Source organism: Erythrolamprus reginae, chromosome 1 (genome assembly GCF_031021105.1).
Source record: "Erythrolamprus reginae isolate rEryReg1 chromosome 1, rEryReg1.hap1, whole genome shotgun sequence".
NCBI classification, from domain to species: Eukaryota; Metazoa; Chordata; class Lepidosauria; order Squamata; family Dipsadidae; genus Erythrolamprus; species Erythrolamprus reginae.
In genome coordinates, this window is record NC_091950.1 from 321,811,704 (window position 1) to 321,830,485 (window position 18,782).

At 37.3% G+C, this 18,782-nt stretch overlaps 1 protein-coding gene across 1 annotated transcript in view; it reads left to right on the plus strand.

The window, feature by feature from the left end:
- The window catches only part of MTHFD1L (methylenetetrahydrofolate dehydrogenase (NADP+ dependent) 1 like), a 177,777-nt gene that overhangs the window by 134,361 nt on the left and 24,634 nt on the right, over window positions 1-18,782 (plus strand). Inside the window, exons 25-26 of the mRNA XM_070733706.1 lie at window positions 8,288-8,395; window positions 10,341-10,493. Of these exons, the coding sequence (XP_070589807.1) occupies window positions 8,288-8,395; window positions 10,341-10,493 (261 nt within the window). The remainder of the gene's footprint in view (window positions 1-8,287; window positions 8,396-10,340; window positions 10,494-18,782) is intronic.

Sequence of the window (18,782 nt, forward strand, 5' to 3'; positions counted from 1 at the left end):
AGCTCTCAAAAATGGGGCAAGGTGAGAGCTTTTGAAAACTGCATACTATTTATTTAATTTTTCCATATATTATACTTTCAGTTATTTAATGAAGCAATACAAAGAAAAAATAGGGGAAAAACAAAAGAAAAAACTTATAGACACGTTTATGTTTATCAAAAATGTATTTGTTTACATATTTTTATTAACACTACATAAAGGATAACACTATATCACAATAACCATCCATATGTAACCTACTGCTATACATAACTCATACATCACAAGTAATTTTAGATTTACAATCCACTGAGTACTAAGCGACATAAGTTTGTCTTTCCAGTGTTGAAGGATTAATGAGAAGGTCATAATTTTTCCTGTTATTGTACACAGTTTTTAAGAACTTTGGGCTTTAGAAAATATTAAAATTTGTCTCAAAGTCAGATGAATTTATGTAATGACTTAATAGCAGCACTTGAAAAGGAAGCAAAATCCATGGTATAAGCCAAAGGCGCTACTGAAATTATTTTGTATGTATAATTATCAACGTGGTGAATTCCAGACAGAGAATGCCTAAATATCTGTGACATAATGAGATTTTGCTTTTGTTTGTGTTTGCTTTCATTTTCATAATTACCGGGGACTTAAAATATTCTAATGATGTTATAGAGCTGCAAAAAAAAAAATTCATCAGGTACATTCAGATTACAGCACAGAAATCAACGTCTTAATCCGTAGTTTGTAAATTGTAGTATTTATACAACTGCCAATAAACGTGGGACACTGAAATCTATTATCATATCAGTTGGTTTTACATCACTTTCATCTATAAATGGCCTGTTCACTATGTGTTTAATATACTGTGAAAACTATAATGAAATCCTCTTCAACCTGTCCTAGGAGATTTTGTAATTTAGTTAATATTTTGTTTAGAAAGAGAGTAAATGCAGATTATTTCCTTCTCACAGAGGCTCATTAGTTTGCTCCCCTGCTATTTTTGAAACATTAGTGAGGCTTTGTTGCTGGGGCTCCCTTGTGCTTGGAAAAACCCACTGCAGGTATAATTGGAATAAATATTAAGATGCTTAAATATTTGAACAGAGCTCAAACAACAAAACATACACTTTTGTTCTGGACAGAAAATGTTAAATATAATTGAGCAGTCTCAAAATAAATCCCTTAAGAGATATATCTATTATGCTAACTGGAATTAATTTTGACGGTCTATAGAACTTTATACAAAAAAGAATAGCTGTGGTCCATGTTGTCTCTGTAAATAAACATGAAGGAGGATTGGGAGTGATCCATAATGTTCACGTGGATGAAAATTAGAAGATTGGTTTTAACCAAAGGAGTCTGACTCCAATTATCAGGTCACATGTTTCAGTAGCATTTGATTTTGAATGAACTAGTCCATGTTTCTGATATACTGTAGCTTGTGATTTTTATTTAGCTGTTTAGAAATTAAACTAAAACAAGTTACTTTTGTCTCGTTGCAATTGTTAGATTGGGCACAAAATATTTTGCATTTATTCCCATTTGAGGAACAGAAATAGAAGATAGTTTTTATGCTTTGGTTATGTCAATATTGTTTTTCTTTATACATATAGTCCTCGACTTACAACCACAATTGAGCCCCAAATTTTTGTTGCTGAGTGAGACAGTTGTTAATTGAGTTACAGCCTTTTAATAACTGCCACAATTATTAAGGAATCGCTGCAGTAAAATTAGTAACTTGATTGTTCAGTGAATCTGGCTTCTCTTGTCACTTTGGTTGTCAGAAATTCCCAAAATGTGATCACATGACCCTGAGACAATGCAAACCATTATAAATACACTACATGCCAGTTTCCAAGTGCTTGGATTTTGATCATGTGATCATGGGAATGTTGCAGAAGTCCTAAGGTTGAAAAAGGGTCATAAGTCACTTTTTTGAGGGCCGTTATAACTTTGAATGTTCACTAATAGTTGTAAATCAAGAACTACCTGTAATTTTCTGAATCGAAGTATATGTTACAAAGACAGCTATGCTTTGAAATATGTGTAAATTATGGAAGTTTCCATTTATACTATAAAAGCTTCTGGATTCTGTAGGTTTACTAGGCTTTTTTGTTATGGTTTCCAAGCCTGTTTTTACATGTGTAAGAACTAGAAACTTGCTTATTGTAAAAGAAAAAGAATTTTAGGACACCAGATAATAGGCCTCATATTCTTCTATGTGAACTTAAGCAATGCTCGTAATTCTATCTCAAAATTATTATCCTGGAAGACTTGTACAATTACTTTTAAAAGCCCCATCTGAACTGGAATTTGATATAACAAGCCACCGGTGAGCACCTTTCTGCTTAAAATGTTAGTATGACCTTTTGAGACTGCTTGAAATTCAAAATGTCAATTCTGTTGTAGCATTGGCCTTTTGAATCTATGCAGTAGTATCTGTTTGTATGGATGTTATTAACGTTTAAATATATTCAGCATAAAATATCCCATTATCAGGGAAGAAGAATACAGGCCCAAATGCAGTACAATCTGAAAATATTTTCTTGTGTACTTCAATGTTCAGTTTTTGAGGTGCATTGCCTGTAAATCAGATTGAGTTCTGTATTCCAGTTATATACATTTTCTTCTTCTTCTTTTTTGTTAGTATATTTATCTTTGAACTGGCTTATAGAAATCTGGATAGCCTTTGGGAATTCCTTGGATTATCACAAGCTCAACAACTATGTCACCAGTGCCTCTCTGGAGGATTATTATTATCATTATTATTTTCATTACGATGATTATTTGAAAATATCTACTTGCTCAATATGTTTGTGCCATACGTTTTTATATAGTATCTGGGAGCAACCAGAGAAAAAACAGAATAGGCCTGGAAGTGAACTTTCATTGAGCACACCATTGCAACTCTTCTTATTCTTTGGAAACTCTTTGAACAAAATAAAAAGCAGTATCATCACCAAAATAGAACAGAAACTAATTGTTATATCCTCACAAGGAACTGAGGAAACTTAGAACTGCCTTTTATTGTGTAATACTGAAGAGCAACAAACAAACAACTAGATAAATACCTTAAACAGAAGAACACTCTGGCCATGCCTGGCAGCTTTATATATATGTCCTGCTGCCAGGCTTGGCAGTAATGGGCAGCCATACTTTTTACTGCCACATTGTGGGTGTGGCTTAATAGTCATGACTGGGTAAGAGTGGCTTGCCAGCCATCTGACCAGGTGGGAGTGGTTGAATGATCATCATCATTTAAGTGAACTGTTAAGTCCTCGACTTACAACCTTACCAGTGTCGCTCACTGGGATGACAATTTGCTTTGCGTTTCCCGCACTCTCCTTGGGTCGCCCCACCACCTCAGGCTGGATAGCCAGGCGAATGGGTGTTGCCAGAAGCATAAATGCTGCCAGCGCCACTTCCACCTACCCCTTCTGCTTGCACCTCAGGCAGGAGGTAGCCGCGTGAGGCTGGAGGGGAGCCGGGCAGGAAAGCTTGTCTGAGGCCAGGAAGGAAGGAAGAGGAAAAAAGCAAGGAGCGCAAATTGTAGCAGCAGAGAAAAGAAGGAGAGCCGAGCCGAGCCCGGTAATCTAGGAAGTGACAGCCGCCAATTAGCTGGAGCTGCACACGGATCTTCATTTCCGCCGGTGGAACTGTGTTCCGCCCCGTCCTGCCTGCTGCCCACCCCTGAGGCTCGGCCAGCCAATCTCAAACAGGGATCTTTCCCGCCGAGGAGAGGGAACGCCCTCATATACCCAGCTGTTGCCAGGATACAACAGTAATCATTTACATTACCCTTGTGGTATTGGTTGCCCCAAGTTATTTGCTTAAGGTGGATGGCCATATAAATGTTCTAAATAAATAAACCAAGGAGAAAAAAAGCTTACATTAAACACAACTATATTGGAATAAAAAATCATGATTAACAACTGCAACAACACACGAGCATGAAATCGATTTAAACTAAATGTCAACCACTCCAAACTTGACTGCAAAAAATACGACTTCAGCAACAGAGTAATCAACGCCTGGAATGCACTACCTGACTCTGTGGTTTCTACTCCTAACCCCAAAACCTTTAACCTTAGACTATCTACAGTTGATCTCTCCCCCTTTCTAAGAGGTCTGTAAAGGGTTTGCATAAGCGCAGCACTGTGCCTACCATCCCTGTCCTATTGTCTTCTTTTGTTACTTTTTATCATTACTTATCTATTGTTTTATTTGTACAAATTACCCTGTAATTGTTTGATAAAATAAATAAATAAATAAAAATAAATAAATAAACCAGTCATTAAGTAGGACACCTTCATAATTTCTACCTCTGGTAAATAAAAGACTTGGAATGCTGTAATATCCAGCCATCAAAAATTTCTGGAAGTTTGATTGGCATTTCTATACAACATCCATTTCAGAATTTGAGGCTTAAAATATCATAGCACATGTCCAGAAGCACCAACCATGATACTGAGAAATGTAGGTCAGGAGGACAAGGCTGCCAAATGAAAATACAATCCTGAACATAGTGTTAATGGATTTTTAAAAAAAAAATAGAGAAGGGCCAAAACATTTGTTATTGTCATAGAGTGATAAATTTGTCTTGGATTTAATGTGAGGTCTAAGGTTACTTTCCTCCTCCCTTGTGTTTTTTAAATAAGGGAATGTGATAATAAGAATCTTTCCAGAACTGAAGGATGAGGTTGAGCTTTGTCATTTGGTACCAAAGCAATGAATCACCACATTTCTGTGGCAATTTTTTGCTGTAGAGATGGCACAAAGTTAGGGCATCAAAAGCCCGGCACCACTCAGTCAGTGCACTATTGATTTCAAAGGCATCCTGTGGCAAACTGCCCTCTCCTCCAGCATTGGCTGCCAATCAGTTTCCGGTCACAATTCAAAATGTTGGTTATGACCTTTAAAGCCCTGCATGGCATTGGACCAGAGTACCGCCTGCTACCGCATGAATCCCAGCGACCGATAAGGTCCCACAGAGTTGGCCTTCTCCAAGTCCCATCGACCAAACAATGTCGTTTGGCGGGGCCCAGGGGAAGAGCCTTCTCTGTGGCAGCCCCGGCCCTCTGGAATCAACATCCCCCAGAGATTAGAACTGCCCCCACACTCCTTGTCTTTCGTAAATTACTCAAGACCCATCTATACCGCCAGGCATGGGGGAGTTGAGACACCTTTCCCCCAGGCTTTTTAAAATATTTATGTTTGGGTATGTATGTGTTGTTTGCTTTTTTAAATATGATAGGGTTTTATGTGCTTTTTAATATTAGATTTGTTTTTGCTGGAATATTGTTTTTATTATTGTTGTGAACCGCCCCGAGTCTTCGGAGAGGGGCGGCATACAAATGTAATAAATTGAATTGAATTTGGGATGGCTTCTTCTCAATCATAGAAGGAAATATTGTTGCAGTTGGTGTGGTTTTGTGTGTGTGTGCTGAATGTGTTCACTCTGCTGCATAGAAGGGGCAGGCAAGAATCTTTTGGTCATTTATTTTGTCCTTTTCAAAAGAAAAAATATTTTCATTGCTCTCCCACATCTTTCCAAGCTTCAGTGTGATTAGTACAAAAATTAGCAGTGTAACTTTATACATGATTCCATTATAAAAAAGATAAGCTAACATTACCTCATACTTAGTGAATGTCATTTGTTGCGAGCCAATCTGGGCAGAAAAATCTAGAATTGGTGCATGACTTTCTCCACAGGCAATGGGATGTGCAGAGCAGACAGTTTTAAAATAAAGGATCAGCCTAGCCTTATGCTTCTTTACATAACCCTGGCAATTGAACAGCGTATTGATCATTTAGTAAAGAACATATTTTTGACTGCAATAGCAAAAGGGGAAAAAAAGCTGAGAGCTGTTTCTGAGGTAATCCATTAGAGGTTTTCTAGATTAGTTTCAATAATAGAAGCGTATGGTCAGCTTGTGATAAATTTTCCAGGTTTACTTCAGCAAGACGTTTCCAAGGTCATCTACGTGCTTTAAAACTGCACATCTTCAGGTGTTGTATAGATATGTTCCACTGGGAACTTAAGAAGAATCATACAACGCAGGCCATCTGTACATCTTGTGTTGATCCTACAGTTGTACTTGCCAGAAATGGGACTTGGACTTGTCTTTTTGAATTGTTTATGAGAGAACAAGTCACTGAGCATCTAGAAAAAAAAAAGAGAGTGGCTTTTTCCAATTATCATGAGCATATAATTTATTTATTGTTTGTTTGTTTGTTTTTTATTTGATTTGATTTGATTTGATTTGATTTGATTATTTGATTTGATTTGATTTGATTTGATTTGATTTGATTTGATTTGATTTGTATGCCGCCCCTCTCCGCAGACTCGGGGCAGCTAACAGCAGTAAAAAAGACAAATATAACAAATCTAATATAAAAAGTAATTTTAAAAACCCCAATTTAAGAGACCGATCATACAAACAGACATACCATGCATAAATTTTATAAGCTTAGGGGGAAGGGAATATCTCAATCCCCACAATATATGTATAGCCTGGTTTAACCAGAACTGAATTTTAGGTGGGTGACCACAACATACTGTTGTCTTTCTTGCTAAATATGCAAAACAAAACTCTGAAATGCAGGTAGTCCTCGACTTACGACCACAATTGAGCCCAGAATTTATGTTGCTAAGTGAAGACCGGTTTTTATCCCTCATTACAATTCAGTGAATCATAGCAGTTGTTAAATTAGAAACAATTGTTACACTCTACTTTTTCGACCATTTTTTCTTTCTATCCATAGATAAAATTGATCCCATATTGCATAGCTCCCCTTGTCCTTCATTTCCAGTGAGTCTCTCCATTTCTGCACATGTCAATATTTTTTCTATTATTTCTTCTTCCAATGGAGTTTTTCCATTTTCCTAATATTGCGCATGTATCAATCTTGCTGCAGTTGTTATATGTAGAATTAAATATATCTGTCCTTTTTCGTATTTTTCATGAGTAATTCCTAGTAGAAACAGTTCTGGATTCATTTCTATGTCCCTACCTAGAATCTCTTCTACCCATATCTTAACCTGATTCCAAAATTTCCTTGCTTTTTTACATAACCACCACATATGAACCTTCTGCTATTTTACATTTCCAACATTGTGCTGAGAGTTTTTTTATCCATTTTTGCTAATTTTGTTAATGGAATGTGCCACTTGTGAAACACTTTATATAGATTTTCTTTATAGGCTGTGACCAAAGTCAGTTTTCGGTTCCTATCCCATAATTCTTGCCATTTTTCAAATTAATGTTATATCCGAAATTTTGCACCCAAATAACCATCATTTCTTTAACCTGCCATTTTATATTCTAATAAATATTGGTAAACTTTCTTTATCAACTTATCCTCTGGTCCTAGCAAGATTTTATCTAACAGCATTAGTTCCTTCTCACTACCCCGTTCTTTTTTTAAAAAAACCTTTTCTTGTATGTTAAATATTGTGACTTAATCTGAAGGTATGCCCACCATTCCAATTCGATCCCATCCTCTAGCAGCTCTTTCCTAGATTTTATATCCACATCTTCATTTATAACTTCTCTTTAAGTGACTACTTTCCCCAGGTTCAGAAATTTTGGGTGCACAAGTACCTCTAGTGATGACAACCAGACAGGGATTCCCTTATACATCCGTTGTTCTATTTTTATCCATACTGCTAAAATAGCTCATCTAATGTGGTATCTTAGGAAGTACTGGTGAACTTTGTGTTTATTGTCCCATAGAAAAGTGTGCCACCCTGCTTCTACATCGTGACCTTCTAGTGCTAATATTCTCTTATTTTTCAAATTTATGCAATATTTCATCCAGGTGAGCAGGGCAGCTTGATAATAACCTGAGAAACTGAATCCTCCTCTTTCTTTTGCTTCTTACAATAGTTTTAATTCAATTCTGGGTCTTTTCCTTTGCCAGATAAATTTAGCTATAATTTTATTCAAATTTCTAAAATATTCTTGGTCTAATTTTATTGGTATATTCTGAAATAGAAAAAGAACTATTGTAAATTGAGGATTATCTGAACACTTTAGAATGTATGACTATAGGAAGCCCATATACATAAATTTGTTTTTTCATTGTCTGCATTGTAGAAAATATAAGGTTAATGATGATTTCTGAATGGAAGACAACAGAGGCTATCTTTTACATCTATTATATTTTTTAGAAAATAATGCATAACTGAATGTTTAGTATAGGGTTGTACTAAATTCACTGCCAATGAGAACTAGGCAATTTTGATACGAAGGAAAGTATCTTGGGACTCGTCAAATTAACATTCTGTCATTCTGTTTTGTTTTCACAGCTTCCCATAGTTGAAAAAATAAGAATCATAGCTCAGAAGATCTATGGAGCTCTGGATATAGAGCTGTCTCCTGCAGCACAATCTCAAATAAATTGTTACACTCAACAGGTAATATATATATATGCTGTATATGCAAACAGATTAGATTTATAGATTAGATTAGATTTATTGGATTTATATGCCGCCCCTCTCCGCAAACTCCGCAAACTCCGCAAACAGATATATTGTGAGTGCCGTTCCTATTTTAAAACAATGAGTAATCTCTAAAGAGTACAGAAAAGAGCAACCAAGCTGATAAGGGGACTGAAAGCTAAAACATACAATGAACGGTGGCAGGAACTGGGCATGGTTAGTCTAGTGAAGAGAAGGACCAGGGCAGATATGATAGCAGTGTTCAAATACTTGAGGGACTGCCACAGAGAGGAAGGGGTCAGGTTTATTTAATTTGACTTCTATGCCACCCAATCCTGAAGGACTCAGGGCAGTTTACAACAGTATAAAATTACAACAATGAAAACAGTATAAAATTACAACAATGAAAAGAAGTTAAAGAAAAAAAACCAATCTAATTACTAAAACTCTAGGTAAAACTTGTATTGAGTTTTTCACTCATATCAGGTTGTTTTCCAAAGCACCCAAAGGCCAGACAAGGAATAGTGGATGGAAACTGAAAAAGGAGAGGTTCAACCGGGAAATAAGGAGAAATTGTCTAACAGTGAGAGCAATCAACCAATGGAACAACTTGCCTTCAGAAGTTGTAGGAGCTTCATCACTGGAAACTTTCAAGAAGAGTCTGCAATCTGACAGAAATGGAGTAGGGGCTCCTTGGGTGGGGGGTTGGATTAGATTACCTACAAGGTCCCTTCCAACTCTGTTAATCGTATCTGTATCTTAACCCATGGTCTTCCTGACATTGCTCTGATTACATGCTGCAATAATATTTGTTCCCTATACTTTCTTGAGAGTCCTCTCTCTCTATTCCTCACTCCAGAGTTCAGGTTTCTAGGCCTTGAGACTCTAGTCTTAATTCTCTCCTTCCTTTCATCCCTGTGAAAATTCAAAAACTTTAAAAACAATTTAAATAACTTTTTATTTAGTTGCCTGGTGAAAGGAAGGACTTGTTAAACATGCCTGGGGTAAACATATATCCATCCTAAGACAAAATACAGGAAATAGTGTAAGGGCAGACTAGATGGACCATGAGGTCTTTTCCTGCCGTCAATCTTCTATGCTTCTATGTTAACTTACTTTACTCTAATTAATCTCAGCAATTCCTAGATTAATCCCTTTTAATTATGGATGTACTGTATATGTATTCAGTCATATTTCAGGGTATCATTTTAAGCATGTGCAGTTGTATTTAGTTTGTCTCGATAGTTCATATATTGTTTATTGGTTTGGCTCTTGAGCTGCAAATTGTTGAGTTACTGGATAACATGTTGCAATTGCTCCCTTTGTAATCTGTACTGTGCCTTGAGAAAGGCATTTAAGAAGTTATTATTAATTAAGATGTATAGCAAAGGTTAGTTCCAATGGTTCGCCCGAATAGATAATAAACCACCGGTGACATCACGGTCAGTGTCGGTCCGTACGCACCACCATCTTTTTTTCTTTTTAATTTTTTTTGTTGGGGGGGTATTTTTTCTGGGTGTTTTTTTCTTCTGCGCATGTGTAGAAGCTGAGTTCCAACCCTACACATGCATCACCGTCTTGTTTGGGGGTTTTGTTTTGTTTTTATTATTATTATTATTTTTGGATTTTTTGTTATTGTACATGTGCCGCCCACAAGGTACAGCTACGCCATGCGGGAGGAAGCAAATTGGCAGCAAGGTAAGTTAGAACCCATCCCTGATGTACCCATCCCTGATGAACCCATCTTGCCACAATCTGTTGAAGTTTGAGCCAAAGACTTATTCCTTGAAATCAGCAATGTACCGGTAATAAAAATTTAGCTTTGTTTATTGTATAGCATGCAAAATCTCTGATAGGAAACTGTTTTTATTTGAGTGTGGTATAGATGCATTCTATCTGTTTCTTGTTTCTGTTTTGGCAGGGATTTGGGAATTTGCCCATTTGTATGGCAAAAACCCACCTGTCCCTTTCTCACATGCCTGAGAAGAAAGGTGTTCCTACTGGGTTTGTTCTGCCTATCAGCGACGTAAGAGCCAGTATTGGAGCTGGATTTATTTATCCACTGGTGGGAACGGTGAGTAGTGTGTCTGTCTGTCGCATTTGAAAAATTTGTAAAATTAAGTTTGGCACCCTGTGGTACAAACAGAATAAAAATAAATAAGTATCTCTGAGATACTTTATCTATTTATAAGGATTTACATCAAATAAAATTTGAACCAAGTATATTGATTCAAATGTAAAGGACTCCTTTTACAAACCCAAATAGGAAAGGAGTAGATTTAATGTTTCTTCATACAGCAGTATCTCAGGGATGCTTCTCAAACTATGAGGAGTTCAAATAAGGCAGAAATTTTGAGCCCAAAATTTCTGTTGCTAAGTGAAACAGTTGTGAAATTAATTTTGCCCCATTTTACAAATATTTTCCTTAATATCTTAAGGAAACTTAATTTATCTGTCCACGGTGTTGATGAGTTTTGTGAAGGCTTCCACTTGCTGTTTTAATCTTGACCTAAATATTGTCTACATATCTATACTAATAAATGGGTGAAATTCCTGTGCGGGAGTTTAGGGCTTTGACTTCTACTTCTTCCTTGTAGAGGTTGGCTACAACAAGGGACAAGTGCACTACCATGTTTTTGTTTGTGGAAACCTTCATTGTGTTTAAAATAGATAGAGGTCAGACAGAGGTCCAATGTGGTACATGTACAACCTCTAGACTGAGGTTAGTTCTGTCGCTTAATGTGCTGTCTTATAAGCAGTTGTTTTTTCATTACTATGACAGCTTCAGTTGTGGGAATGGAGGTGAATAGTGAAGTGGCATCATGAGAAACCATGGTTTTATCTAGATTAGGTATTAAGTTACTGATGATAATAGCAATTGTCCTATTTACAGAACCTAAACCAGTGCTTCCCAATGTGGGGCCCATGCCCCACAGGGGGGGCAATTTGATTTTTAACATGGGCAAGTGGACCCTTATTTAAGCCAAGTTAATGGCTTTTAGGCTTCCCCCGCCTGAGTAGAAGTTCACTTTTTGAATAGTAAGAATTATATTTCACAGGGTGGGGGGCATCAGGATTTAGAGATGCTTAGGTGGGGCATGGCCCAAAAAAGGTTAGGAACCACTGGCCTAAGCACTAAGCCATCATAAGAAGAATGTGCTCTTGTAATGTTACCTGACCAGTCCAGAGCAGAGTCCGATTTTCTTACATGAGCAAGACCTTTGAAAATAATAGAGAGCTTCTGACTTATTGTTCTGCATTCACCAGTGAAAGGGCAGAAGGAAGGAAATGAATCCCAACTAGATGTGCTTTGGGAAGGCAGGAAATTCTGTCATGAGGATTCTCGGGTCTTGCAGTTTGCTTTCTATGTATGTAGCCAGGAAACATTCCTGTCACCACCACAAGCACAATAAAATGTCAGAATGTCCAGAATGTGACTTCAACCTTTCGTGCTCTCCTGAGAGGCTTGTTAATATCTTGCGGTATATTATGAATAAGACTAAGTATAAATTGTATCTGACTCACTGAAACTATAAGGATAACATTATACAGATAGTGTATAGTGGAGAGGGGCGGCATAGAAATCCAATTAATAAAATAAAATAAAATAAAATAATTATATAGAGCGCTGGTGAGACCACATTTGGAATACTGTGTTCAGTTCTGGAGACCTCACCTAAACAAAATTGAACGGGTCCAAAGACGGGCTACAAGAATGGTGGAAGGTCTTAAGCATAAAACGTATCAGGAAAGACTTAATGAACTCAATCTGTATAGTCTGGAGGACAGAAGGAAAAGGGGGGGACATGATCGAAACATTTAAATATGCTAAAGGGTTAAATAAGGTCCAGGAGGGAAGTGTTTTTAATAGGAAAGTGAACACAAGAACAAGGGGACACAATCTGAAGTTAGTTCGGGGAAAGATCAAAAGCAACGTGAGAAAATATTATTTTACTGAAAGAGTAGTAGATCCTTGGAACAAATTTCCAGCAGACATGGTTGGTAAATCCACAGTAACTGAATTTAAACATGCCTGGGATAAACATATATCCATTGTAAGATAAAATACAGGAAATAGTATAAGGGCAGACTAGATGGACCATGTGGTCTTTTTCTGCCATCAGTCTTCTATGTTTCTAATAAATAGTCCTAGACTTATACAACTGAGCCCAAAATTTCTGTTGCTAAGTGAGACAGTTAGCTGTGTTCTTGCCTATTTTATGACCTTTCTTGCCACAGTTGTTAAGTGAATCCCTGCAGATGTTTAAGTTAATAACACAGTTGTTAAGTGATTTCCCCATTGACTCTGCTTGTCAAAAGGTCGCAAAAGGTGATTCCAGGACCCTGGAACTATCATAAATATGAGCTTCTGAATTTTGATCACATAACCAGGGAGATGCTACAACAGTCATAAGTGTGGAAAAAGCAGTCCTAAGTCATTTTTATTTAGTGGCATTGTAACTTTGAATGGTCACTAAGCAAACTCTTGTAAGTAAAGAACTACCTGTGTATATATGTGTGTATGTGTTTGTTATTTCATTGTGTCTGGCTGCCCATCTCAAATAAATAATCTGGGATCTAAACACATTAAAAGAAAATTTAAAAAGGAAAGTAGAAAAATTGAAAAAATAAAGCAACACATATAGAAACAGCAGCCAAGGTGAAAACAGACCAATCATAAGTTAACACCAATACTGTACAGGTTCGGTCCTACCTTTTGACTTCCAGAATTGGGATCAGTCTAAACTCTGATCAGTAATTGGTCCACTCTGATCTCCTTTCAAATTCATATACAAGTTTAGTGTTCAAATTCCTTTTTCTAGGTTAGATTATTGGAACCATATTCATATATTGATTTTGAACCTTTCTGTCAGAAACAAACGAAACCCTTTCTGATATTTTGAAACTCGGTTTTATAATATATTGTTTTGCACTGAAAATTCCTATGCAACACGTACTAATAAGTCTATTTAAGGGGTGAAAGCTGCACACAGTTTTTCCCAAATGTTGCCATAGTTTTTAGGTCATTTCGCAATAACTCTGACTATTGTACATTCGCAGGTGGGCTTGTGACATGATGACCTGGTTATATGGCAAGCAGGCAGGAAGGCTTGTTAAATTCTTTTAGGAAGTTGGTGAGGTCACTAGTGAGTTATGCATGGGTGGGGAATGATTGGATTCTCTTGTGCTTGTGAGAGATTCAGACCCACCCAAAAGTTATTGCAGCTTTGTACTTTCCCACATATTAGTTAATCTGCTTTAGTGAGAGTGCTCTGTGCGACACAATGCAGAGGAATTCCACTTTGACTTACTCCAAGGACAACAATGATTTAGAGACAATACAGAGCCGCATTCTTTGCCTCTATACAAAGTTGAGATAAACATAATCTTATTCAGCCAGTGTTAGAAGCTTCAAGGTTTTTTATTGGTTTGTTTCTTTACAAAATGATAAACCAGCTCTATGTATATAAATGTTTGTTTCTAATTAATATTGTTTTGAATAGAAAATGTTTCCATTAAAAATATACATCATTTTAACAGACACATACATTTTGGAATGCTGAAGGTTATTGGTCTTGTTGATTCACACTCCCTAAAATATTTTCTGACCCTTAGCTGATGACTGAACATTTAAGTCAGAACTTAAGCATTCCTTAAGCAGAACTTAGGCATTCCAGAAAAAAGTCTATAAATATTAAGCGATTTCCACACACACCCTAAATCAGTGATGGTGAACCTTTTTTGGTTCACGTGCCAAAAGAGGGTATGTGGGTGTGCTAGCATACGCGCACCTGCCCCTCAAAAATGTACCCTCCCATGTTGCTCCTGCACATGCGCACAATCCCCTATCTCTGTGCATGCGCACAGGCCTCACTGAAGCCTGGGATTGTGAAAAAATGGCCAACCGGCCAAACCAGAAGTTCGGGAAATATACTTCTGGTTTGCCCATTGTGCTATTTTTTGCACTCCGGAGCCTTTAGGGAAGCTTCCTGAAGCCCTGGAGTGCAAAAACAGTACAGCAGGCAACCCAGAAGTCTGTTTTCTAAACTTCCAGTTTTCTTGTTGGGCTGTTTTTGCACTCTAGGGCATCAGGAAGCTTCCCTAAAGGCTCCAGGGTGCAAAAAACAGCACAATGGGCAAACCAGAATCTGTTTATTTTAGGTCTTGCATGCCCTCTGATATGGCTCCTTGTGCCACCTGTGGCACGCATGCCATAGGTTCACCATCACGGCCCTAAATGAATGGTTTAGGATTGTTGTTAGTTCTCTTTTTGCAGTGTTTAAATCCTTTTATTCATATGTTGGTCTCAGCTTTCTGGATCTCTTTAGTCACCATCCATTCCAGCAGTGTTATAGAATCTATAGGTAACCCAAGAAAACATTTCAAGGTTGAATATAAATCAAGGAAGGATTTCCCCCCTTCTCTTTTGCAAAGCTATAGGTGTAGGTTGTTCTCTTTTTGAAGAATGAATTATTCACTACTTGTTGCTATCTAATGGTTTATTTGTTGAAGGCACAGATTGCATGTGATGTTAGGTTCGGTCACCAATGGTTAAGCAGAAGCTCTGGTATTTTAGAATCAACATTTTCAGTTACATCATGTCATTTCAAGTAGAAAAGATTGGCAAGCAGGAGAGGTGCCCTTTCTCACTGTCACAGTACAGTAAAATAAAAGGAATTGCACACATGGTTTATGATTTCAACCTCCATCTTCATGTCATGATAGGTAGGTGGATGGGTGGGTGGGTGGGTGGGTGGATGGATGGATGGATAGATAGATAGATAGATAGATAGATAGATAGATAGATAGATAGATAGATAGATAGATAGATAGATAGATGGGATGGACTGTGTATACACACACACACACACACACACATGCATGATGTGACCAGTGCATGATATGGTAGATAGTTTTAAATTTAGAATACCCTGAGGCAACATTAGAACTATCCATCTAGATAAATCAAAGTTCTAGTCTAGAATAATCCACATTGTTTTCAATGTGGAAGAGTGGTTAAGGATGAAAATAGAAATTGTTTCCTTTGAGAGGCTACTTACTCCCATTTATATCTCATTTGGAATGAAAAAAAGATCCCAATGCTGAGAAACTTCTATTTCATTGATGAATTGCAGCTGTGTGATGTTGGGGTCCTGGGGGTGCAAATGGGCTGCTTAGGGACAACACGCAACCCCCAGGCCCTAGATTAGCAACCTTTGGGCTGAACAAAACTCTTTTTTCCCCTTGGAATTTTGCCTGCTGATTTATCTCATTTTTAATTTGTATACTTTAAAGCAGGGGTCCTCAAACTTGGCAACTTTAAGACTTGTGGGCTTCAATTCCCAGAATTCTCCAGCCAGCACAGTTTTGAGGACCCATGCTTTAAAGAAATTTTTAAAAGATACCGGTAATGGGAAAAATTACAATTCAACTTGCATTTTTATGTGTGAAAATATAGTTCAAGATAAATCACAAATGCAAGAACAGAATCAACAGAAGAGAGAATAGGCTATATAACAATATAATTGGATTATAAAGATAATTTGTTTTTAGTCTAATGGGTCAAGACTATTTCCTGCTTTACATACTTCTTTCAGTTGATTCTGACAATTGGTTTTAATTATACAGCATGTGAGGAAAGCATATATGTTTGCTATTATAATCGCCACATCTACTGTACTACCCAGGGAATTTTTTTGGGGGGGGAAGGGTGGGGGTACATATTAAATTGTAATGGATGAGGGGGAAATCCTCAGCTTGCTAACAGCACTATATAATATAATATAATAACATTTTTTCCCTTGTAGCTATTTTGGCAGCTGGAAATAATTTAATTTTGATAAGTTTGACATAAAGAATGGAATGTGCCATTTTTAGAGGCCAGAAATATATAGGATAAAAGTTTAAAGGAAAATGGAGCAATGAAACTATGAAACAACTGAAAAGTTGTTGGTTGCTTTTCCTCCAATCAATGGCAACTATGTGCTTGTTCTATTAAACTGCATTGCAAGAAAATATTAAATTAATAAATAACATTAGAAAATAATAGCTTCTGTATTTCACTGTATGTGAAAAATGGCATGAATCTCCAAGAGGGTTATTTTTTTTTCTAGAATCACTGTTAGGTTTTTAAAAATGCACTAGTAAAATTTTATAAAATTATTTATAATTTTATAAATTTCTGTTCTTTCATATTCATCCAATATTGGTTTTTTGAATTGTCTAGAAATTAGCTGTATCAGAAAAAGTAACAGAAAAGGAATTCAGAAGATAATTCATGTTTGCTATATCAATATATCGCTGAATGACTTATATCAGTAGAGAGATAAATCACCGAGGCCTTTATAGCTCATTATGTATTTAAACATCCTTTATACTCCTTGTATGTATTTCTTGAAAGAAGGATATGAACCTGAAAAGGAAATTGGGATATACTTTTTAAAAGTTGAATCTGAGATGTAGTTTCTGTTGCAAAGTTTCCTTTCACAGATTACAACAGAAAACAGAAAAACTGAAGAATATAAACGATAATAAAAGAAAAGGAATGCACTATCTTCCTTCAAAAGCTTTCATTTTAAGAGTATTTCTACTTTTACATTTGGGAGGAGGGATCAGGACAAATAGAATACCTGTCTGCCACAGTCTTCTTTTGTTTGTCTTTATTCTCGGAGGTCATAACATTTCCCTTCCAATACTTCTCATGTAATACAAAATGAGAAAGTATGAATTCGTTTCAGTCAAATGACATTGATTTCAGTGAGATCATTAAGGATGAGTAAATTATACAGGACAAGTATATTGGAGACAGAACATGGTATAATCAATACATTTTAAGGGTGGATCAAGTTGTCTCTTTAAATCCCAGCCAGCTACATTAAACCAATTAAGATTAATGAGACCATAAAGGCAAGGGGCAAATTGGATAGGCATATTATTTTGCTTTCATATTAAAGGGGTTTTTTTTCATTTTAAGTGGTCTCTGATAGAAAGAATGGCTGAATCATTACAAGCTTTCATAAAACTCTGGGGTCTTCCTACTTGCTTCTTCTGATCATATCTTGCTCTTTGTTCTCCTTTCTCTGCCTGCCAGGAAAACTGTTAGCTTACTCTTTTCATCTAATCCATGGCCAGGAATGTTTGGCACGCCTTCAGCAGATGGGCAAGCTTCCTTCCCCTTGAGAGTCTCTCTTGTAATTAGTCAGCCATATTTGTTTTTGTTGAGTTGCCCAAGGAAGAAATAGAAGAAAGGATTTTAAAAGGGCAACTTACAGAGGTATACAGCGGTGAAGTATCTAAAAAATAAATGCTGAAGAGAGGAAAATCGGATGTTCTAACCAGCATTTCATATTCCACATCATTCTATGACAGAGGTTCTAATTGCACAGTAATTAAATACTTTGAACCCAGAGACATGGCTGATACACATTTTCTTGTTGGCTGATTTTTAATCTTTTTTTCCCTTCATTTTTTATTTGTTCTTTAAATATTCCATTTAGTAATAGAGGGTTTTGTATTCTCTGAGCAATGGAAGTTTCCATCGTCTTCTGCAGATTGATAACAGAACAGAACAGAATAGAATCGCAGAATTGGAAGGTTCTCTAGTCCAACCCCGTGCTTGGGCAGAAAATCCTAAGGCAGGGGTCCCCAAACTTTTTACACAGGGGGCCAGTTCACTGTCCCTCGGACTGTTGGAGGGCTGGACTATAAAAAAACATGTGAACAGATTCCTATGCACACTGCACATACCTTATTTCTTTCTCTCTCACTCACTCTTTCTTTCTTTCTTTCTTTCTCTCTCTCTCTTGCTTTCTTTCTCTCTCTCTCTCTTGCTTGCTTTCTGTCTCTTGCTCTGTCTTTCTCACTCTCTTGCTATCTCTCTTCCTCTCTCCTTCCCTCCCTTTCTCTCTCCCTCTCTTTCTCCCCCTTCCTGCCCTCCCTCCTTCCTTCCTCTCCACTTCTTTCCCTCACTCTTTTTCCCTTCTCTTTCCCTTTTCTTTCTTTCTCTCCACTTCTCTCTCTCTCTTTTTCCTCTTTCATTCTCCCTCTTCTCTCCTCACGGAGGACTCACCCGACAAGTCTCCACCCTCCGACCCCGGACTCCCATTCAATCCCCATTCAGAAAACGGAAGCTAGCAACTCAAAGAGGAGGAGGAGGCGGGTATGTGTGTGTGTGTGTTGTGCCCAGCTCGGCTTTTGGCAAGCCTTACTTTACCTTGGGTGAAATGAGATTGAGGGGGACGTTCTCACTGCTTTTCCAGTGTGGCCTTGGAAAAGACCCGCGGGCCAGATAAATGGCCTCAGCGGGCCGCATGTGGCCCGCGGGCCGTAGTTTGGGGACCGCTGCCCTAAGGCATAAGGGAAG